General features: G+C 43.3%; 1 protein-coding gene across 7 annotated transcripts in view; it reads left to right on the plus strand.

Moving 5' to 3' along the window:
• The window catches only part of serinc4 (serine incorporator 4), a 52,768-nt gene extending 29,550 nt beyond the window's left edge, over positions 1-23,218 (plus strand). For all 7 annotated transcript variants that reach the window (XM_061764836.1, XM_061764838.1, XM_061764840.1 and 4 more), the window contains 6 exons: positions 287-498; positions 971-1,066; positions 3,833-3,959; positions 16,215-16,327; positions 16,593-16,746; positions 17,544-23,218. In XM_061764836.1, coding sequence (XP_061620820.1) covers positions 287-498; positions 971-1,066; positions 3,833-3,959; positions 16,215-16,327; positions 16,593-16,746; positions 17,544-17,751 — 910 coding nt within the window. In that variant the 3' untranslated portion in view covers positions 17,752-23,218. The remainder of the gene's footprint in view (positions 1-286; positions 499-970; positions 1,067-3,832; positions 3,960-16,214; positions 16,328-16,592; positions 16,747-17,543) is intronic.
• Positions 23,219-23,438: the final 220 nt, after the last annotated feature.

Here is a 23,438-nt window from a genome sequence, read left to right on the forward strand (position 1 = left end):
TGTAAACACGCACAAAGCCTAAACATCGGATATTGTCATCTTTGGTAGCTCTTGAAGACATCTTGTTTAAACAAAAGACATTGTGGACATTTAAAGTTCCGACAGGTGGTTTGTCCTGGTCTCCTGCGATCGGGCTCTGCTATATAGGTGGAAGTACTTCCACCTGTTTTGTGGAATGCAAAAGTTGGTTGCACATAATCCCTATAGTTGTTTTGTGATATGAACCCAGGGACGTGTATTCAAATACCTCACTTTTAGCCTCTAAAGCACTGTGTCCTGCTTTCAGGCTTACTGGAGCAGCAGAAAATAAACGTTGGTACTTGGCAGTGATGTGCGCCACCCTTTTCTTTTACACCATCGTCACGATGGCGTTCACCTTCATGTACAAATACTACACACACCCCATCGCCTGCCAATTCAACAAGGCCCTGCTGTGGATCAACTTGGGACTCTGCTGCCTCATGTCCTTCATTGCTGTCACACCATGCGTGAAGCACAGTGAGTTCATGAAACACACTCCTATGTCTATCATCGCCTCACAGTCGCTAAATAACACTTTGGCCATTTCCAGCAATGCTAACATGCCCCCCACTGAAATTGCTGCTGCTGCAAATAATAATGATTAGATGTAGGCTAATATGATCTGTTTCTCGCTTGAAAAACGCACTTGTTACAGCTGTTATGATGGTTTTTATTATTTTAATTTTCTTGTTTTCCAGCAAATACGATCACTTATGTTGGGAAAAATAAATCACTTGCAGTTAGGAGTTTCCCCACTGTGTGGGTTCTTGAATACTTAAGGGATACATTTTAATCACTGGATAAAAAAGTGTCCATTCTTTCTGTAGCAGTGGTATTTTTTTGCTTATTTTTGTAAGGTCAAGACACATACATTTTACACTCATTTTAAATAAATTATTTCCTTGTTTGAAATGTACACATTTTGACCTAATTCTGTTTGTCTTTGCAGAGCAACCTCGATCTGGGCTCCTTCAGGCTTCCATCATCAGCTGTTACGTCATGTATCTTACTTTTTCTGCATTGTCTAGTCGCCCTCCTGAAAAAGGTGAGCTCAACTGCTCTGAAGAGTAGATGACCAATCATTTTCATTCATTAAGAATTCACACTGCATGTATAGTCACAAAATGTGTTTTTTGTTTTCAACCCATCACATTATTCATTTGTGAAAACAGGAAGTTCGCAGGTACATAAACACATGCACAAACACACACACATTTGGGGGAGCGATTCATAGTTCCGGTGCCTTGCTCAAGGACACCACAGCTAGGGATGTGTAGAGTGGTACATTGATGGATTCAGGGTTGCTGTCAGAGATTAGGGATTTAGAATACTTTTGTTTATTAAGTATTTGAACATGAATCAACATTTTACATTGTACCTGACCATTCTTTCTCACTCTGTTGTAAATGGGAGAACACCCACTATATGAATTCCTTCAATTTCTATGAATAGGTTTGCCTGGTGGGGGCACGGTGGCCGACTGGTTAGCACATCTACCTCACAGTTCTGAGTACCGGGATTCAAATCCCGGCCCCGCCTGTGTGGAGTTTGCATGTTCTCCCCGTGCCTGCGTGGGATTTCTCCGGGCACTCCGGTTTCCTCCTACATCCCAAAAACATGCGTGGTAGGTTGATTGAAGACTCTAAATTGCCCATAGGTGTGAATGTGAGTGCGAACGGTTGTTTGTTTATATGTGCTCTGCGATTGGCTGGCGACCAGTTCAGGGTGTATCCTGCCTCTCGCCCGAAGATAGCTGGGATAGGCTCCAGCAGCCTCATCTTGTGAGGATAAGCGGTGCAGAAAATGGATAGATGGATGGATGGTTTGCCTGGTAGGGCTTGATCAGTTCATATACTGTATTTGAGACATACTGTAAGTGAAACTTCTTGTCAGAGGCCTCTTTTCCAAGGTGGCCTACACATTGGTGTTCACAAACAGGGACATACGCATACACACACGCATGCGCACACACGCAAACATACAGAAAATCTGAGATGAGATGTGCTCTGACATGCATGCTGGGCTGGTGGCCTGCGGCGAGACTAGACTGATATTTGTTTCGCATTCCACTTGAATCCATTGACTACATAATAACAGAGGCACAAAACCTATTACATGTGGTATAAAAACTGCAATTAGTTAACTTTATGCAGGTGAGGAAAACACAAGATTCTGGGGAGAAAAACACTTCTTACTTTTATAACATTCAGCTTCACTTTCAAGGTCCAAATTTCCATTTTCCTGATCTTTACTAGATCTAGAGTGTGTGCTTGTGTGTTTATATACTATAACCTAAGTGGTCCATCAGTGTTACTGTCACGTCAAGTCTTTGTTCGTCTGTCTGTCCCCGGAAAGATTATCCTGCTCTATGACCACACAACACACGCACACGCACACCAAAACCTTAACCTTCCTGCTAGGACCTTATATGGACTTGTTTTTGTCCCCCAACAGAAAGGAGTAGCCACTATGTGCAAAAATATTTACCGTGTCTTGCCATGTGGATTCCTGACACACGCATGCTTGCACAACTCAGACACACAGAGACACATGCACAGAAACACACAGACCCCCCTGTCCCTATGCCACAGAAGCAGACAAACTTTTCTAAGACAAATGCATCTGAGGTGCAATGGAAAAGACAATTCAGAAAGTCAGACATGCTCCCCCAGTCTTGACAACAACAAAGTATGTGATGGGTAAAATGTAGGTCAAATTTTGTGCAGTGGATGTAAAAATATTGGATTGACAACTGAAGGCATGCATGTCAAGTGGTACATGAACGTTACAGTTTTGAATTTTGAACAACTGTTATGAAATATATGACCTTAACATAAACTTTTAGCATCATATGGAATAGCAATAACTTCTTAAATTTGAATGGAATCAGTTTTTACTGGTCCAAAAAATGAACAGAAAGTCACGTGCTTACAAAGTGAGACGTTTTCACTCTAAGCCAAGCTTTTTTCCCCCCTTCATTCATTTTCATGAGAGCGAATTAAAATGGATTTCTAGCAATGTGCAATAATAGTAGAATACAGTTTGGAGCTAAATGTTGTATATGTTACGCAAGTTTCCGCATAATCATCTATAGCACTGCCGATAAGGACTCTGCTTGAAGACTGGGAGGTTGGTTTAAGTTCTACAAACCTCCAAAATGTGGAAATTGTGACTTTTAAAGAGATCTATGCATTCTGAGCACTGCTTAGGTGCCCTTGACATTAAACCCTCACAACTTGTTGGAGTCGCAACACTGTTACTCATCTCCATCATGGAAGTATGATGGAATAATACAAATTGAATTAAATCAAATCAAATCAATTCATACATACATTTTATAATGCTGATCTTGTTTATGGTTGTGGGCTGCCTTTGGGCGAAATATGGTGGTCGCAAGGCATAAGCATTTACACATATCATAAGCGATCTCTCATGGCTGATTAAATGAAAAAGTGATGTGAAAAATAAGCACTGAACAGTCAACATTGTTCAGATGTGACACTGTTGCATTGTCTTTTTGGTGGAATAATACACAATAAATATATAGAGTCGAATAAACAAAGAAGCACAATACTATGCTGCCAAAAGAGTAGAATTACTGTATATATATATAAATATATATATATAAGTAAAGCATCACACCCATCCTATTTAATATACTGTAAAAGTAATGAACTTGTTTCATTAAGGTACATTTCATTATGGTAGTTTTAATGCGGTATTTCCCAGACCAGAGAATCTAAAATGTGAGCAAACGACATGTCTGCTTGAGATACAATACTTACATTTTTTGTGTTATTCTCTGTGTTAGTTGTGTATCAGGGCATGAACGTGACAGTATGTTACCCCAGTGTGGGGCAAGATGGGATCCAGAATGAGGGCAATGCTGTGGCCATCATTGGAGCTGCAATCATGTATTGCTGTGTTCTTTTTGCATGGTAAGGTCACAACTCAAAGATGTGCACAGACAGTAATGTATGAGGGGCCGTTAGGGACATTATTCAGGATTAGATCTCAAACTTACTCTTAAAATTGTCTCATATACACTACTAAAAGGCTCTCATACAACACAAATGTTTTCGCTCATAAACATTTGTCAAATGCTCTCATAAACACAAGTCGAACACTGTCATACACACGACTGAACGTGTTCCTCTCATAAACACTACTCAAACCCGCATGTCACTGATAATCACACAAACGTCAATCACTCTCACGCATGCATGTCAACCCCGCTCACACAATCAATCACACTAACGCGTGCATGTTGCTGACACTCACACTCGCATGTCAATCATGCTCACATGTGCATGTTAATCACACTTACACTAGTCTTTCACCAACGCTTATGTGTATGGCAATCACGCTCACGCATGCATGCCAATCATGCTCATGCGTGCTCGTCAACCATGCTCACGCAGCACCTCAAGCACACTAACGCGTGGATGTCAATTATGCTCACATGCGAGTAGTTCAATTCAAAGTGAAACTCATAGCACATCATAACACATCACTACACACAATTACAGTGACATATTTCTAATTTTAATATATGCATAATGTTTAATGATTATGGTCACAGCAAACAAAAACCCCAAATTCCCCAAATGTAGAAACTAAAATATAACCTGAAAAATATTCAAGAAATAATTAGTGATTTTTAATGTAGAAATTAGGCATGGATTTGCACATGGACTTTTCCATCATACTCTAATTTATTGAGATGTACTGTACCTATATTTAAAAAGATCAAATATTTAACTGAGTGAGTGTAGTTTGTAGTGCATCCCCAATACAAGAGTTTCACTTTTTTTTAATTGAACTACCTAATTTAAACTTTTGACACTAATCTAATTTATTGAGATGTACCGTATGTACCGTATTTATTTATTTGTTAACATTAATCAACACATAAGTAAAAAGGCATTTATGTAAGTCTGCCAGTGTTAACACAGTTTCTAAATTACGTATTTGTCCTAAAGTGGATATCATAAAATACATACAATAAAAAGACAATACGAGTATATTTTCACAAATCCTGGGACTTCTTAGGCTAATCTGGAACCTCAGGTATCAACTCAATGGCCCCCTTCATTTGGTACACCGACACAGTGGAGATAATATGCGATTATCCTGTCTCAAACATACTGTATACATTCCAGATTGTAATGCAGCGGTGAGCGGCACGATGAATGACTGGTTAGCACATCTGCCTCACAATTCTGAGGATTCGGGTTCAAATCCGGCCTCCCCTGTGCAGGTTTTCTCCGGGTACTCCGGTTTCCTCCCACATCCCAATAACATGCATGGTAGGTTAATTGAAGACTGAAAATTGCCCATAGATGTGAATGTGAGTGTGAATGTTTGTTTGTTTGTTTGTTTGTTTGTATATATGTGCCCTGTGATTGACTGGCAACCAGTTCAGGGTGTATGCCGCCTCTCGCCCAAAAGATGGCTGGGATAGGATCCAGCACACCCACGACCCTAGTGACTATAAGCGATACGGAAAATAGATGGATGGATGGATGAAGCTATCTTGAAACTCTGTCTTGAGTCCAGGAGTAAACACGTCCATTTGCGCTTTTGCCCCAAAGGAACATTTATTCCGCGTTTGGTTAATGGGGTCTAGCTCTGGGTGGACGAGTCTGGCACTGCATCATACACTACAGGGGGTTTGATTGGCCGACCAATGCGTCATATCCTACAGCACTTACGAATTAAAAGCATCCATATTAACTCAATGAGCTATACGATATACTGTATATACATGATAAATATATATGTATATACTATACAGTATATTGCTACGTAACGCTGTTGCTTGAGTTAGGCCTACTACTGTACTTTATGACTTTTAGTCAATACCATGTTTTATTTTGACATACCCAAAAAGGAGTATTAAAAAAAAAAAAAAAAAAGTTCTTTTTCAAATACAACCCCAATTCCAATGAAGTTGGGACGTTGTCCATCCATCCATCCATTTTCTGAGCCGCTTCTCCTCACTAGGGTCGCGGGCGTGCTGGAGCCTATCCCAGCTGTCATCGGGCAGGAGGCGGGGTACACCCTGAACTGGTTGCCAGTCAATTGCAGGGCACATAGAAACAAACAACCATTCGCACTCACAGTCACAGTCATGCCTACGGGCAATTTAGAGTCTCCAATCAATGCATGTTTTTGGGATGTGGGTGGAAACCGGAGTGCCCGGAGAAAACCCACGCAGGCACGGGGAGAACATGCAAACTCCACACAGGCGGGGCCGGGGATTGAACTCAGAACTGTGAGGCTGACGCTCTAACCAACGTGCCGCCTTGGGACGTTGTGTTAAACAAATAAAAACAGAATACAATGATTTGCAAATCATGTTCAACCTATATTTAATTAACTACACTACAAAGACAAGATATTTAATGTTCAAACTGATAAACTTTATTGTTTTTACATTAAATGGATCTAGGTTTCCCTTGCCCGGACCCGGGTCACCGGGGCCCCCCTCTGGAGCCAGGCCTGGAGGTGGGGCTCGAAGGCGAGTGCCTGGTGGCCGGGCCTGCACCCATGGGGCCCGGCCGGGCACAGCTCACCACCTGTGGGAGGGGCCATAGGGATCGGGTGCAGAGTGAGCTGGGTGGTGGCCGAAGGCGATCTGATCCCCAGCTACAGAAACTGGCTCTAGGGACGTGGAATGTCACCTCTCTGGCAGAGAAGGAGCCCGAGCTAGTGTGTGAGGTTGAGAAATTCAGACTAGAATAGTCGGGCTCGCCTCCACACATGGCTTGGGCTCTGGTACCAGTCCTCTCAAGAGGGGTTGGACTCTCTTCCACTCTGCAGTTGCCCACGGTGAGAGGCGCCGAGCAGGTGTGGGTATACTTATTGCCCCCCGGCTTGGCGCCTGTACATTGGGGTTACACCGGCGGATGAGAGGTTAGCCTATTAGACTTCTGTGCTTTTGTTTAATAATAATAATATATTATTATTATTATGGCGGCACGGTGGCCGACTGGTTAGCGCGTCAGCCTCACAGTTCTGCGGACCCGGGTCCAATCCCCGGCCCCGCCTGTGTGAAGTTCGCATGTTCTCCCCGTGCCTGCGTGGGTTTTCTCCGGGCACTCCGGTTTCCTCCCACATCCCAAAAACATGCATTAATTGGAGACTCTAAATTGCCAGTAGGTGTGACTGTGAGTGCGAATGGTTGTTTGTTTGTATGTGCCCTGCGATTGGCTGGCAACCAGTTCAGGGTGTACCCCGCCTCCTGCCCGATGACAGCTGGGATAGGCTCCAGCACGCCCGCGACCCTAGTGAGGAGAAGCGGCTCAGAAAATGGATGGATGGATATTATTATTATCCGAGAGGCGGTGTACACCCTGAACTGGTCATCAGCCAATCGCAGGGCACATATAAACAAACAACAATTCACACTCACATTCACACCTACGGGCAATTTAGAGTCTTCACTCAACATACCATGCGTGTTTTTGGGATGTCAGAGGAAAGTGGAGTACCCGGAGAAAACCCATGCAGGCACAGGGAGAACATGCCACACAGACGAGGCCAGATTTGAACCCGGGTCCTCAGCACTGTGAGGCAGATGTCCTAACCATTTGGTCACCGTGCCGGCTGTTCGAATAGTTAATTTCCCAAATTTAATCTAAATCTAATTTGATCTCCCTGCCTTTCCTAGTTTACAGCATGTGACAACAACAACGCATCGTCCTTCGGTGAACGTGTTGAGTGATTGTGAACCTCAGGGCTGAACCAGGAAGCACTTGAACGATTCTTTGAATGATGCCCAATGTGACATGCATTTGATTTTTGTCATGTTAATGTGAACAGTACATTTCCGATTTTTTCATATCCGACCCAGGCCTCTTTCATATGTGGCTATAAATCGGATATGTACCCGATGCGATGCTCCTTGACCCGTCACCCCTCCTTGAGCCGTCACCTTATCGTGGTAGAGGTGTTTGTGTGTCCCAATGATGCTAGGAGCTAAGCTGTCTGGGGCTTTATGCCCCTGGAAGGGTCACCCATGACAAACAGGTCCTAGGTGAGGGACCAGACAAAGCATGGCTAAAAGACCCCTTATGATAACGACAAACTACGGACTCAGTTTTCCCTTGCCCGGACGCGGGTCACCGGGGCCCCCCTCTAGAGTTAGGCCCGGAGGTGGGGCTCGAAGACGAGTGCCTGGTGGCCGGGCCTGCACCCATGGGGCCGGGCACAGCTCACCACCTGTGGGAGGGGCCATAGGGGTCGGGTGCAGAGTGAGCTGGGCAGTGGCCGAAGGCGATCCAATCCCCGGCTACAGAAACTGGCTCTAGGGACGTGGAATGTCACCTCTCTGGCAGGGAAGGAGCCCGAGCTGGTGTGTGAGGTTGAGAAGTTCAAACTAGATATAGTCGGACTCGCCTCCACACACAGCTTGGGCTCTGTACCAGTCCTCGAGAGAGGGGTTGGACTCTCTTCCACTCTGGAGTTGCCCACGGTAAGAGGCGCCGAGCAGGTGTGGGTATACTTATTGCTCCCCGGCTCGGCGCCTGTACATTGGGGTTCACCCCGGTGGACGAGAGGGTAGCCTCCCTCCGCCTTCGGACAACCTGACTGTTGTTTGTGCCTATACATCGAACAGAAGTTCAGAGTACCCACCCTTTTTGGAGTACTTGGTGGAAGTGCTTGAGAGCGCTCCCGATGGGGACTCCATCGTTCTGCTGGGGGACTTCAATGCTCACGTGGGCAATGACAGCGAGACCTGGAAGGGTGTGATTGGGAGGAACGGCCCCCCCAATCAGAACCAGAGAGGTGTTCTGTTATTGGACTTCTGTGCTCATCACGGATTGTCCATAACGAACACCATGTTCAAGCATAAGGGTGTCCACACGTGCACTTGGCACCAGGAAACCCTAGGTCGCAGTTCGATGATCAATTTTGTGGTCGTGTCATCAGACTTGCGGGCGCATGTCTTGGACACTGGGGTGAAGAGAGGGGCGGCGCTGTCAACTGATCACCACCTGGTGGGGAGTTGGCTCCGATGGTGGGGGAAGATGCCGGTCCGACGTGGCAGGCCCAAACGTATTGTGAGGGTCTGCTGGGAACGCCTTGCAGAATCCCCTGTCAGAAGGTGTTTCAACTGCCACCTCCGACAGAACTTTGCTCATGTTTCTTCCCATGAGGAAGCAGAGTCTGGGGTCTCTGAGGCGGGCTCTCCTACATCTGGGCTTGAGGTCACCGCGGTGGTTAAAAAGCTCCTCAGTGGCAAGGCCCCGGGGGTTGATGAGATTCGCCCGTAGTTCCTAAAGGCTTTGGATGTTGTGGGGCTGTCCTGGTTGACAAGCCTCTGCAACATCGCATGGACTTCGGGGGCAGTGCCTCTGGATTGGCAAACTGGTGTGGTGGTCCCTGTTTTTAAAAAGGGGGACCGGAGGGTGTGTGCCAGCTACAGGGGGAATCACACTCCTCAGCCTCCCTGGTAAGGTCTAGTCAGGGGTGCTGGAGAAGAGGGTCTGTCGGGAAGTCAAATCTCAGATCCAGGAGTAGCAGTGTGGTTTTCGTCCTGGCCGTGGAATATTGGACCAGCTCTACACCCTCGGCAGGGTCCTCAAGGGTGCATGGGAGTTCGCCCAACCAGTCTACATGTGTTTTGTTGACTTGGAGAAGGCTGTCGACCGTGTCCCTCTGGGAGTCCTGTGGGGGGTGCTTCGGGGGTATGGGGTACTGAACCCCCTGATACGGGCTGTTCGGTCACTGTATGACCAGAGTAACAGTTTGGTCCGCATATCCGACAGTAAGTCGGACTCGTTCCCGGTGAGGCTTAGACTCCGCCAAGGCTGCCCTTTGTCAAAGATTCTGTTCATAACTTTTATGGACAGAATTTCAAGGCGCAGCCGAGGTGTAGAGGGGGTCCGGTTTGATGGCCTCAGTATTGCATCTCTGCTTTTTGCAGATGATGTGGTTCTCTTGGCTTCATCAAGCCGTGATCTCTATCTCTCACTGGAGCGGTTTGCAGCCAAGTGTGAAGCGGCTGGGATGAGAATCAGCACCTCCAAATCTGAGACCATGGTCCTCAGTCGGAAAAGGGTGGTGTGCACTCTCCAGGTCGGGGATGAGATCCTGCCCCAAGTGGAGGAGTTCAAGTATCTTGGGGTCGTGTTCACAAGTGAGGGAAGAATGGAACGGGAGATTGACAGGTGGATCGGTGCAGCGTCTGCAGTGATGCAGACTTTGTATCGGTCCGTTGTGGTGAAGAAGGAGCTAAGCCGAAAGGCGAAGCTCTCGATTTAACCGGTCGATCTACGTTCCTACCCTCACCTATGGTCATGAGCTGTGGGTCGGGACCGAAAGAACAAGATCCCGGATACAAGCGGCCGTAATGAGTTTCCTTCACAGGGTCCCCTTAGAGATAGGGTGAGAAGTTCAGTCAGCCGGGAGGGGCTCAGAGTAGAGCCCCTGCTCCTCCGCATTGAGAGGAGCCAGATGAGGTGGCTGGGGCATCTGATTCGGATGCCTCCCGGACACCTCACCGGTCACACGTCCCACCGGGAGGAGACCCCAGGGATGACCCAGGGCACACTGGAGAGTCTACGTCTTTCGGCTGGCCTGGGAACGTCTCGGGATCCCCCCGGAAGAGCTGGATGAAGTGGCTGGGGAGAGGGAAGTCTGGGCGTCCCTGCTAAAGCTACTGCCTCTGCGACCCGACCTCGGATAAGTGATAGAAAATGGATGGATGGATGGATGACGAGTGCAACATGGACACTCACAGCGCGCTCATCTGACCTATTTGTTATCAAAGGCGACCAATGTAACAATTGTTCGACAAAACAGATGTGCGACAAAAGCAAAGGCAGACAAAGGAGCAGAAAACAGTCAGTGGTGAAAAGAAGTTGCTTTACAACTTATAAATATCACAAAATGTTTGCTGCGGTTGCACAAAATCCTTGAAATTGCCACAAATGCATCATGACGAGACCTCCGCAAGGGGGTAAACACTATTGAACACCTCGCGGTCGTTTGCATGCATGTGATGTCACGGAAGTCACTGTTGGTGTAGTGGTACACTCGCCTGACTTTGGTGCAGGCAGCGTGGGTTCAGTTCCCACTCAGTGACGGTGTGAATGTGAGTGTGAATGGTTGTCCGTGTCTATATGTGCCCTGGGACTGACTGGCGACCAGTTCAGGGTGTAGTCCGCCTTTCGCCCGAAGTCGGCTGGGATAGGCTCCAGCGTCCCCCGACCCTAACCAGGATAAGCGGTGTTGAAAATGGATGGATGGATGATGTCACGGACGCATTCTGTCCTCAGTACAAGTCGCATTTGTTTTTGTAATGTGAACGACTACATAAAAAGATAAGATTTAACAAAAATATCAGAATTGGGCATAATGCCATGCAGTGTGAACATAGCCTAAGTTACTAGATTGGTCGCAAATCAAATGTTTGCAAAAAACAACAACAACAAATGTGTAACATACCTAAATTTCATTTCATACTCTAAGTTGTTTTTCATTTAGCTTTTATTAATATAAATGCACTTTTTTATGTTATGAGCAATGAAATTTTTTTTATTATCACTCCAATATACAACCCCAATTCCAATGAAGTTGGGACGTTGTGTTAAACAAATAAAAACAGAATACAATGATTTGCAAGTCATGTTCATCCTATATTTAATTGAATACACGACAGAGACAAGATCTTTAATGTTCAAACTGATCAACTTTATTGTTTTTAATCATGAACTTAAAATTTTATGGCTGCAACACGTTCCCAAAAAGCTGGGACAGGGTCCTGTTTACCACTGTGTTTCTTTTAACAACATTCAACAAACATTTGGGAACAGAGGAAACTAATTGTTGAAGCTTTGTAGGTGAAATTCTTTCCCATTCTTGCTTGATGTAGAGCTTTAGCTGTTCAACAGTCCGGGGTCTCCGTTGTCATATATAATTCATAACGCGGAACACATTTTCAATGGGAGACAGGTTTGGACTGCAGCCCGGCCAGTCTAGTACCCACACTCATTTACTACGAAGCCACACTGTTGTAACATATACAGAATGTGGTTTGGCATTGTCTTGCTGAAATATGGAATTCTTTCCCATGTTTAAGTTACCCATGCCATTAGCACCAACACAAACCCATACCATCACAGATGCTGGCTTTTGAACTTTGCGTCCATAACAGTCCGGATGGTTCTTTTCCTCTTTGGCCCGGAGTAGACGACGTCCACAATTTCCAAAAACAATTTGAAATGTGGACTCGTCGGACCACAGAACACTTTGCATCGGTCCATCTTCGATGAGCTCGGGCACAGAGAAGCCGGCGGCGTTTCTGGGTGTTGTTCATAAACGGCTTTTGCTTTGCATAGTAGAGTTTCAAGTTGCACTTCCGGATGTAGCGCCGAACTGTATTTACTGACATTGGTTTTCTGAAGTGTTCCTGAGCCCATGTGGTGAAATCCTTTATACATTGATGTCGGTTTTTGATGCCGTGCCGCCTGAGGGCATTCAATGTTGGTTTTCGGCCTTGCAGCGTACATGCAGTGATTTCTCCAGATGCTCTGAACCTTTAGATTATATTGTGGACCATAGATGATGACATCCCTAAATTCCTTGCAATTGTACATTGAGGAATATTGTCCTTAAACTGTTCGACTATTTTCTCACGCACTTCACAAAGATGTGAACCTTGCCCTATCTTTGCTTGTGAATGACTAAGCAATTCAGGGAAGCTCCTTTTATACCCAATCATGGCACCCACCTGTTCCCAATTAGCCTGTTCACCTGTGGGATGTTCCGAACAGGTGTTTGATAAACATTCCTCAACTTTCTCAGTCTTTTTTGCCACCTGTTCCAGCTTTTTGGAATGTGTTGCAGCCATAAAATTCCAAGTTAATGATTATTTGCAAATAAACAATCAAGTTTATCAGATTGAACATTAAATATCTTGTCTTTGTAGTGTATTCAATTAAATATAGGTTGAACATGATTTGCAAAATTGTAAACGTCCCAACTTCATTGGAATTGGGGTTGTATGTTGTGAGCAATTATGTGACTGACTTGACTTACATCTTGTTTAAATCATGTAATGACTTGTCTTGACATGCTTTAAATTTAGTTGGGATGGTAGTTTTGCTGCAGTAACTTGCGACTCTCATATTGTGACATGCGCCTATTGCTGCAAATGGAGGTGGTCCTGGATGTGTTGGCAGGTAGTGGCGTGGACAGGTGGCGGGCAGTGGACAGGACAGGCGGCTGGCTTGGTGGCAGGAATAACGTGGGTCAGGAACACAGGGGAGCACTGGGAATGAGGAAACACAAGAGTTAACAAGGGAAGCGAGGAACAGTATAGCTTACTTGACATAAGGTGGGACGTGGTACCGCTTGGAGAGGCTGCAATACTTAGGCGAGGATTTCCAGGAACAGGCAGGCTTATTTACACCGGTGGTGATTAGGCTGATTGAAGACAGGTGCTGAAAACCGAGAGGGGAGGGGGGGAGAGAGAGAGGACGCAAAGCGCCCTCCCGTCTCCAATAATGGAACTGCAGGTCAGTATATGACAAACTCCTTTGATCAAAATGAAATATTTGAGTTCGGTGCCAAGCTACAAATTTTAATTTCAATAAAGGGGAAAAAACTATTTAATTCACAAACTACATTTTTTTCCAACAATTTTTTTAAATTTATGGTAGGAAAGAGGAGGTGTACAGGAAATCATACAAGGGGTTAGTTAAGAAGAAGTGGGACACTGACAGGACTGAGGAGAGGAGATAAGAATACATGTAGATGCGACGTAGGGCGAAGGTAGAGGTGACAAAGGCCAAACAAGAGGCATATGATGACATGTATGCCAGGTTGGACACTAAATAAATAAAGAGCTATACAGGTTGGCCAGACAGAGATATAGAGATGGCAAGGATGTGCAGCAGCTTAGGGTGGTTAAGGATGGAGATGGAAATGTGTTGATCAGTGCCAGGAGTGTGCTGGCTTGATGGAAAAATACTTTGAGGAGTTAATGAATGAGGAAAGAAGAGGAAGGAAGAGTAGAAGAGGCAAGTGTGGTGGACCAGGAAGTAGCAATGATTAGTAAGGGGGAAGATAGAAAGGCCCTAAAGAGGATGAAAAATGGAATGGCAGTTGGTCCTGATGACATACCTGTGGAGGTATGGAAGCATCTAGGAAAGGTGGCTGTGGAGATTTTGACCAGCTTGTTCAATAGAATTCTAGTGCGTGAGAAGATGCCTGAGGAATGGAGGAAAAGTGTGCTGGTGCCCATATTTAAGAACAAGGGTGATGTGCAGAGCTGTGTGAACTATAGAGGAATAAAGTTCATGAGCCACACAATGAAGTTATCGGAAAGAGTAGTGGAGGCGAGACTCACGGCAAAAGTGAGTATTAGTAGGGTGTTCAGGAGAAGTGCAGACAAGGTCAGAAAGAGCTACATTGTGTCTTTGTAGATCTAGAGAAAACCTATGACAGAGTACCCAGAGACGAACCGTGGCACTACATGCGAAGGTTTGGAGTGGCAGAGAAGTATGTTTGAATAGTACAGGACATGTATGAGGGCAACAGGACAGTGGTGAGGAGTTCTGTAAGTGTGACAGAGGAGTTTAAGGGGGAGGAGGAACTGCATCCAGGATCAGCCCTGAGCCCCTTCCTGACTGCAGTGGGGATTGATAGGCTGACAGATGAGTTAGGCTGGAATCCCCATGGACAATGATGTTCATGGATGACATTGGGATCTGCAGTGAAAGCAGGGAGCAGGTGGAGGAACAGTTTGAAAGGTGGAGGAATGCACTGAAAAGGAAAGAAATTAAGATTACCGAAGTAAAACAGAATATATGTGCATGAATGAGAGGGGTTGGGGGTGAGTTTGAGGCTACAGGGAGAAGAGAGGGTGAAGGACTTTTAATACTTAGGTTCAACAGTCCAGAGCAAAGGTGAGTGTGGTAAGGAAGTGACAAAATGGGTTCAAAGCAGGGTGGAACGAGATGATGAAGGTGTCAGATGTTTTATATGACTGAAAAGTCTCTGCTTGGATGAAGGGCAAAGTTTATGATAGTGGTGAGGCCAGCCATGATGTACGGATTAGAGAAAGTGGCACTGAAGAGACAACAGGAAGCAGAGCTGGAGGTGGCGGAAATGAAGATGTTGAGGTTCTCTCTAGAAGTTACCAGGTTGGATAGGATTAGAAGTGAGCTTCTCACAGACAAGTTTAGAGGTTTTGGAGACAACGTTAGAGAGAGAAGACAGATTCGATGATTTGGACACATCCAGAGGAGAGACAGTGAGTATATTGGTCGAAGGGTAATGAGGATGGAGCTGCCAGGCAAGAGAGCTTAGAGGAAGACCAAAGAGAAGTTTGATAGATGTAGTGAGAGAAGACATGAGGGCAGTTGGTGTTAGAGAGGAGGATGCAGGAGATAGGCTTAAATGGAGAAGGATAATGTGCTGTGGCAACCCGTACCGGGACAAGCCAACAGGTAAAGAAGAAAGACTTTCCAGAGTGCAAATTCCTGCCTAATTTCTATATTAAACATCCATCCATCCATCATCTGAGCCACTTATCCTCACAAGGGTTGTGGGAGTGCTGGAGCCTATCTCATCTATCATCGGGCAGGTGGCGGGGTACACCCTGAACTGGTTGCCAGCCAATCGCAGGGCACATATAAACAAACAACCATTCACACCTACGGGCAATTTAGAGTATTCAATGAACCTAGCATGCATGTTTTGGGATGTGGGGAAACCGGAGTGCCCGGAGAAAACCCACGCAGGCACGGGGAGAAGATGCAAACTCCACACAGGCGGGACCGGGGATTGAACCCCTGTCCTGAGAACTCTGAGGCAGACACTCTAACCAGTCGTCCACCGTGCCGCCCTGCTGGAAGATGATGTGTGTGAGCCTCAGTGACATACGCACATGAGCATGTTTGAGTACTGTTTATCAGAGCAAGAGTTCAGTCGTGCATATGAGAGCGTTTCACTAATGTAAGAGCATTTGACAAAGGTTCATGAGTGAAAACATTTCAGTATTGTGTATCAGAGCCTTTCAGTAGTGTGTATGAGACCATATGAATAGTAAGCTAATGCTGAATAAGGTCCCTCAGTAACATACAACATTGCACAATAAGTACAATTATTATTTATTTACTTGATTTCATTTCTTTAGCATCAAATTGTGGGAATGAATGCATTCTATGTTTCCTCAGCAATGAAGCGTCCTACCTTGCAGAGGTATTCGGTCCATTTTGGATGATCAAAGTTTACCGCTATGAGTTCCAGAAAGCCACCTGCTGTTTCTGCTGCCCTGAAGAGGAGGAAGGTTTGTAGTTTTTTTTTTTGTGGGACAGTCATCATGCTTTCCTTTCATTAAGGCCACTTCCCTTAGCTTTGTGGGAATGTGATGTGCTAATGAAAGAAGATGGAAGGAATCCTACATTTTATTGCAAAAATATTGTTGAAGTAATAATAAAAATAAATAATTAGCAAAATGACGCTAATTATTGATCACTTATATTTTTTGCTGTTTTCTGCTTTTTTTGACTTTTTGTATCTTGTCCCTTTGGCTTATTTTCATCCTTCTTCAGTCGAGGAAGAGTTTGTGATTGATGATGACAACAAGGGCTGTCAGAAGGTTATTCACAATGAGACGCAAAGAGTGGCATATAGCTACTTCTTCTTCCATTTTGTCTTCTTCTTGGCCTCGCTTTATGTTATGATGACCCTCACCAACTGGTTCAGGTAGGTCAACGACAGCTTGGCTTTCATGATCAACATTCCCATACATACAGCATCCACTCTGCATGAAGTTCCCCCTTAATTCACTGGCAGGCCTCCATGTTAACATCGATATTTGAATTCAACAGCCGTCAGTGGCAGTGAATGAGTTCATTCTTTCTTCCTAATATGTGTTTTAATTTAATACAGTATAGTGTTGTTTACGTCACATTAAAGTGTATAAATTTTATCATAATCCTTATAGTGCTGTTTTGTAGTAACTATGATACATTTAACATATGTTTATACTAGGGATTGGCGAGTACTGATATATGCAGATAATTGTGAACAAAGACCTGTCTTGCCTTGAACCACCACAATGTAGCGCCGACAAGGAGAATTTAGGTGATGTCAGATTTTATTTTTGCCTTAAGTATCGGTGGCTGGTATTAGCAGCCTTCACGAATACCCGATACCTTGAAATAGGGCCGGTCCAATACCGATACCTGGTATCGGTCCGTGCTCATCCCTAATTTTTTTATTTTAAAAAATAGAGGGCTATCTTTTCAGTATTTTAACTTTTAACCTCATAACCTTTTGATACAGGCCGAATGAATTTGCAACTGCCAGAGTTGGATTAAAAAATAATAATAATAATAAAAAAAGCACACAAGGCACAGGAGAATAAATACATTGTGTTATTACCTGGTTTGTGCCTCACTGTTTTTTTTTTTTGGGTGCATAAAAACCTCAGTGCGTATAGACATTCTCAATGATATAGTTTTGGTTTGTTTGATTTCTGAGTGTGTTGCCTCCTCCAGCTATGAGTCGGCAGTGCTGGAGACTACTTTCACCCACGGGAGTTGGTCTACTTTCTGGGTGAAGATGGCATCGTGCTGGGCCTGTGTGTTCCTCTACCTGTGGCTGCTGCTGGCCCCCTTGTGCAGCTGTCAAAATGATTCCAGACCGCGCCGCTCCCGCATCAAACGACGCTCACCGTCCTCCCGTCACGTCACCGTCAGCGTCTGACATACAGCACGGAAGCTGGGAGGTCACGTGATGCCGTGTCTAGGGGTATCAGGGATGGAGGTCACATGGTTCACAGGTCAAAGACTCTTGTTGCTGTGAGATGGTCTAATCAATGGGCCAATATGAGCTATGGTGAATCCGATAATGCTTGATGTCATGAAGTTAATAGAGACTTGACTGTATGAATTGCCAAAGTGAACGGAAGAGGTGAAGTGTCACGCTATATGGTGATGGCAAATACAGTGAATAGGTAGACTTTCTATATCATTGCAAAAACATTCTAGACTTGGCCACTGTGACATAACCTGTCTTCTTTTTTTTTTTTAAAGACAATTTTATTGCATTTTTATTTCGAGCCAGAAGTTAGCCATTTTAGGTCTAGTCCTGGCTGAGGTTAGGGATGACATGTTATCACGCTTAAATGACATAAGGCATGTACAGCTGTTTACTTTTCTTTGTGTATTTTAAGACAATTGAACATAATATTTTAGGTAAAATATTTTATTCATTTTACATGTTAACATGTTTTTTTTTGTTATTTTTTTCAAATGATCAAAGCTCTGACACAATGAATCCACACAGTTTATACAATGCTACAATCAAGCAAGACATATATTCCAATCCTGTTCTTTCATTTGTAAAACAGAAATTGTAATTTTAACTCAAATACCAATAAGAAAAAACAAATACACAATTATTAATAATGTTTCTGTACTGACTATATGAAAAGGTCTTTTAATATTTCTGCTTCTTTAAACTGGTAATCAATATTTTAAAAAATGAATCTGTCTTGCTGTTATGAGGTCACCAAGAGCAGACACACAGCTCATCTTAACTTCGTAATGTTACACTGCCTGTGTTCGGAGTAGAACATCTGCACATTATCCCCTCGTGACTTTGTGTCATCGTAATTGAAAACCTACTGATAATAACAGTCAAAATAATCAGTTTTGCTATGGTGAGTAAATATCTGCATGTCCACGATGTATCATATTTACATTCCAAATTAAGTGATGCCAGAGGCTTTATAAAGAAACAGTTTGCCCTTGTTGTGTAGTAGAATTTAATATTAATACTAGCAAGCATTTATCAACAAAACCTGTTTGCTTTGGCCAGAAGCTTAAGAAGCCTCGTCAATTAATATACAGTAAATGATAAACACTAACAGAACTTACTTATTTTCTGACCCTTTATAGTACAGTTTAAATGTTACCAACACCCTAAACTGACTGTTTTGTTGTAACAAAACAAAGTACCAATTTGTTTTATAATACAGAATATCTACATTATTATAAGAGATGAGTGTAAAACAATTTTAAGTATTATTTGAACTAATGCCCAAATTACATCAGCGCTAAAAACTTTATTCACTTTTGTCTGGCCAAAAGCCAAAGAAATATTCGTTTTGTGTTACAAATAGGATTCTAATCTTCTATGCATCATTTCAAGAATTACCGAACGACAAGGCAGCTAAAAAGGAATGCATGTAATAAAATATGAATAAATATGCAATGAAGAAGAATCAGTTTCTAGTTCATGTAAATTCTAAGATACTGTATCTGTCATGTCCTGTGAATGACCGCTGATCAGTTCAGGGTGTGTACTTCGCCACGCACCCTTTAGGCTCCAGCTTCCCTATGACTCAGAACTGTTGTAGGAAATGGATGGATGGATATTCCTCATAGTTTCAAATGTTTTTCGTTTACTTAATTGTGCATTTGATTATGGCTGATTATGCAAATTAGAAGCCAGCAGGGCTCAATGAAAGGATAGCTTTGTGCCTCTTGCCTTCAGAAATAGTCTGTTCAGAATTTAGTCAAATCTGTAATTATTATAAAAACAACAAAACTTTATTCCAATAGAATTTTTGGTGATTAGTAATATGCCCAATCCCCATGTGATTGGGCGATGCGGTACTGCAGTAGTACTACAATACGATACACATAAATAGTAAAGTTTACCCCCCAATTGGCATGTTCTCTCCGTGCCTGCGTGGGTTTTCTCCGGATATTACGGTTTCCTCCCACATCCCAAAAACATGCATGCTAGGTTAATTGAAGACTCTAAATTGCCCGTGTGAATGTGAGTGTGAATGATTCTTTGTCTATATGTGCCCCGTGATTGGCTGGCAACCAGTTCGGGGTGTACCCCGCCTCCTGCCCGCAGTTAGCTGAGATAGGCTCCAGCATACCCACGACCCCAGTGAGGATAAGCGGTGTAGAAAATGGATGAATGGATATAATAATACAAAATATACAAGACATAATTTTTATTAAAAGTCAATATATACCGAACCGTACCGAAAATCGCCACCACAAAAGCGAGATACGAACATTTTGTGAATCATTCCACCCCTAGGCAGTATGCTTCATTTTCAAACATTTTACTGTTTAAATACTGAGGTAACGTACTGTATGTCGTGAATCGAAATACTTCTTTCCCTGAACGAACATTCCTGTTGAGGTTGATCAGTGTTATACAAATCACACTGCTACTGAAGGGAGCCCCAGCCTGTCTGTGATGACTTGCTTAGTTGCTAAACAGCATTGGTTGATGAACAGCAGTGGTTCAGTATCTGTAGTTCAGTAGCAAGTTTCCACCATTGTATAGATTTGTATACAATGTTTTTTTGCAAATTATGCAAGTTTTCTGTCTGGTTTGTGAAAACTGTGTCTTTAATGAATAGTAATCAACTTTACACCTATTTTTTCAATAAAATTAACAATCTGAATTTTGAAACAACTCCATTAATGTTTGAATGGAAGAAAACTATACAACATTTTACCACAATTAGGATTATAGTTAACAAAAAGAAAAGAACAAAATGATTAAAAAAAAGAATATGAAGAACAGATGTTCAATACAGTGGAGTCACAGTAACTTTAGCTTACCATAAAGCTTGCCATACTTCTAAAAGGCTAGTGGGATACAATCAGTCCATGATTGGAGAATAGATTCTGAATGCTATATCAACTCTTTTTTATTTCTTTTTCAATAAATAATCAGCCAAATTAGCTTCACTTCATTGCCAGTGGTGTCTGACTGGCCAATATAGAGTGCTAGAGTGCACACCACCATTTATCACATTATCTTGAATGAGAAGAAGTAATAAACTAGAAATGTTTCAAAATGTATCAGTATCTATTTTTAGATGAGCAGGATAAATATTATATAGTTAATGACGAGTGATTTTTTTTTGTTCATCTGCGTTGTCTAATTTGTATGGTGGCCTGGAAGTCCAAAATAATATAACAAATTGTGAAACACTTACATTTCAGAAAACAAATTAACAAAAAGCGAAACACTTTTACATTTCAGAAAACACATTAACAAAAGAGGAAACAAATTACAAAAGACGAAACAACCGGAAAGGGAACGTCCCATTTCACAGACCTTCTTAGAAATCCCACGCCCTTTCTCGGCAAGACCCGCCCCGCTTCAACATGATCCTAACCTTAACTGATCCTTAACCCCAATCCTACTTCTAAACCTAATCATAAACTTTTTAGTTTTTTGAAATTATATTTGGGATGAACATTTTGTTACATCTGCGCAGCCTACCCTTCCCGCGATGCAGGAGCCAATCATGTTGAAGCGGGGCGGGTCTTGCCGAGAAAGGGCGTGGGCTTTCTAAGAATGTTTGTGAAAAGGGACCTTCCCTTTCCGGGTGTTTCGGCTTTTGTAATTTATTCTGTCTTTTGTAAAAGTGTTTCGGCTTTTGTTAATTTGTTTTCTGAAACATAACGTTTTTTTTACATTGTTTTTGCACTTCCAGGCCACCGTAGATTTGTTACGTATTTCCACCCTAGACCAGGGGTGGGCAAACTTTTTGGCGCAGGGGCCACATTGACTTAAAATTTGACAGGCGGGCCAAGCCAGGACCAGATGCTTACATACAAAAAATAAATAAAATAAAAGGCATTATAGTGTTAATACTTAGAGTTACTTTTAATGGGAACAGTGTTGTTTTGTTGATCACTTTTTTTTTTTTTGCCAGTGCATCAAAGTCTGGTGTTAGTTTTGTTGTGGCAATTCTCAGAACACATCTGAGGTGTGAGATCAGCTGAGATCTGCAGGATGTTCTGTTGGTGTTCGTCACACTAAAAGTATGTTCACACACGTTTACAGCCAAACACCACCAGCATCCTCTGTGCCATCTTCTGGATTTTTTTTCATTTGCCTGCACTTAATGAAGCACAAAACTCATCCAGTCTGAGAGTTGAACTTCTCTTTTAAGACAGTATCACATTGGAGATCAGTCAGTTCCATCTGCAGGTCCCGTGGCGCTATTTCAGGGTCTTGTGTGACTGAATCTTGGATAGCATTTTGTCAGATAAAGGTGTTTTGCTGAGCCTGCAAGCTTGATTTTAACCTCTGAGCCGTAGCCATCAGTTCCTGCGTTGATTGGCTGTTAGCATAATCAGTATGCTTGGTGGAAAAGTGACGGCTGATGTTATATTCCTCTAAAACCGCAATGGTTTATTAACAAATTAGACATACAGCCTTTTGACCCGGACTTCAGTGAAAAAGTATTTAGTAGTCCATTTTATATTAAACACTTGGCACTCACTGTCGACTTTTCTTTTCTTTGGCCCACTCATGGTTGAAGAAAGGTTCAGAGCAGTAGCAGAGAGAAAACAAAACAGCCAAAGTCAAGTCAATGTATCACTGTACCTACTGCGCTACCTAGTGGAAACACTAGGCATTACAGGACAACCTGGTGGAACCAATGTGCATTACAGCACAACCTGGAGGAACCACTCGGCATTACAGGATAAGATCAAATGAATGCAGTCATGATTTTGATATGATTTGGGCAATTCTGTACCAATCTTTGGCGGGCCGGATGGAAATGATCAACGGGCCGAATGTGGCCCGCGGGTCGTAGTTTGCCCACCCCTACCCTAGACTCTTGTTGTGTTGTACATACGTAGTTGCATGTTAGCGATAGGAGCATGTTGAGGCACAGCTATTCTGTGCCCAGAGCTGAATGAGCTCTATGTACGCAACATTTCCACGTTTCGTGTTCAGTGCCATGTGACCTTCCCGTTGGGAGGTAAACACATAGTAACAACTATAAGCTAGTCAAAGTTCAATCACTGTCTCCTAGAGTTAAGTTATTATGAGTGACCTACACAGAATACTCAGAGTCAGCTTGAAAAGGGTATTGAGTTTTAGGTCTCGTACCTCAGCAGTTTTGAAAGTAAGTTGGCTTACATTTGTATGGTTTGGTGTTGTCTGAAGAGCCATATAGAGATATTCAGTTACCTCTCTCTCTCTCTCTCTTTACATATATATATATATATATACATACATACAGTGGGTACGGAAAGTTTTCAGACCCCCTTAAAATTTTCACTCTTTGTTATATTGCAGCCATTTGTTAAAATCATTTAAGTTTATTTTTTTCCTCATTAATGTACACACAGCACCCCATATTGACAGAAATAAACCTGAATTTTCTTTGTTCCCTTGACCTCATGATTCTCATTTGCTCTGACATGCACTGTGAGCGGTAAGGGCTTATATAGACAGGTGTGTGGCTTTCCTAATCAAGTCCAATCAGTATAATCAAACACAGCTGGACTCCAATGAAGGTGTAGAACCACCTCAAAGATCAACAGAAGAAATGGACAGCAACAGAGTTAAATATATGAGTGTCACAGCAAAGGGTCTGAATACTGAAT

The sequence above is a fragment of the Phyllopteryx taeniolatus genome, unplaced genomic scaffold, assembly GCF_024500385.1.
Source record: "Phyllopteryx taeniolatus isolate TA_2022b unplaced genomic scaffold, UOR_Ptae_1.2 contig_24, whole genome shotgun sequence".
Lineage (NCBI taxonomy): Eukaryota > Metazoa > Chordata > Actinopteri > Syngnathiformes > Syngnathidae > Phyllopteryx > Phyllopteryx taeniolatus.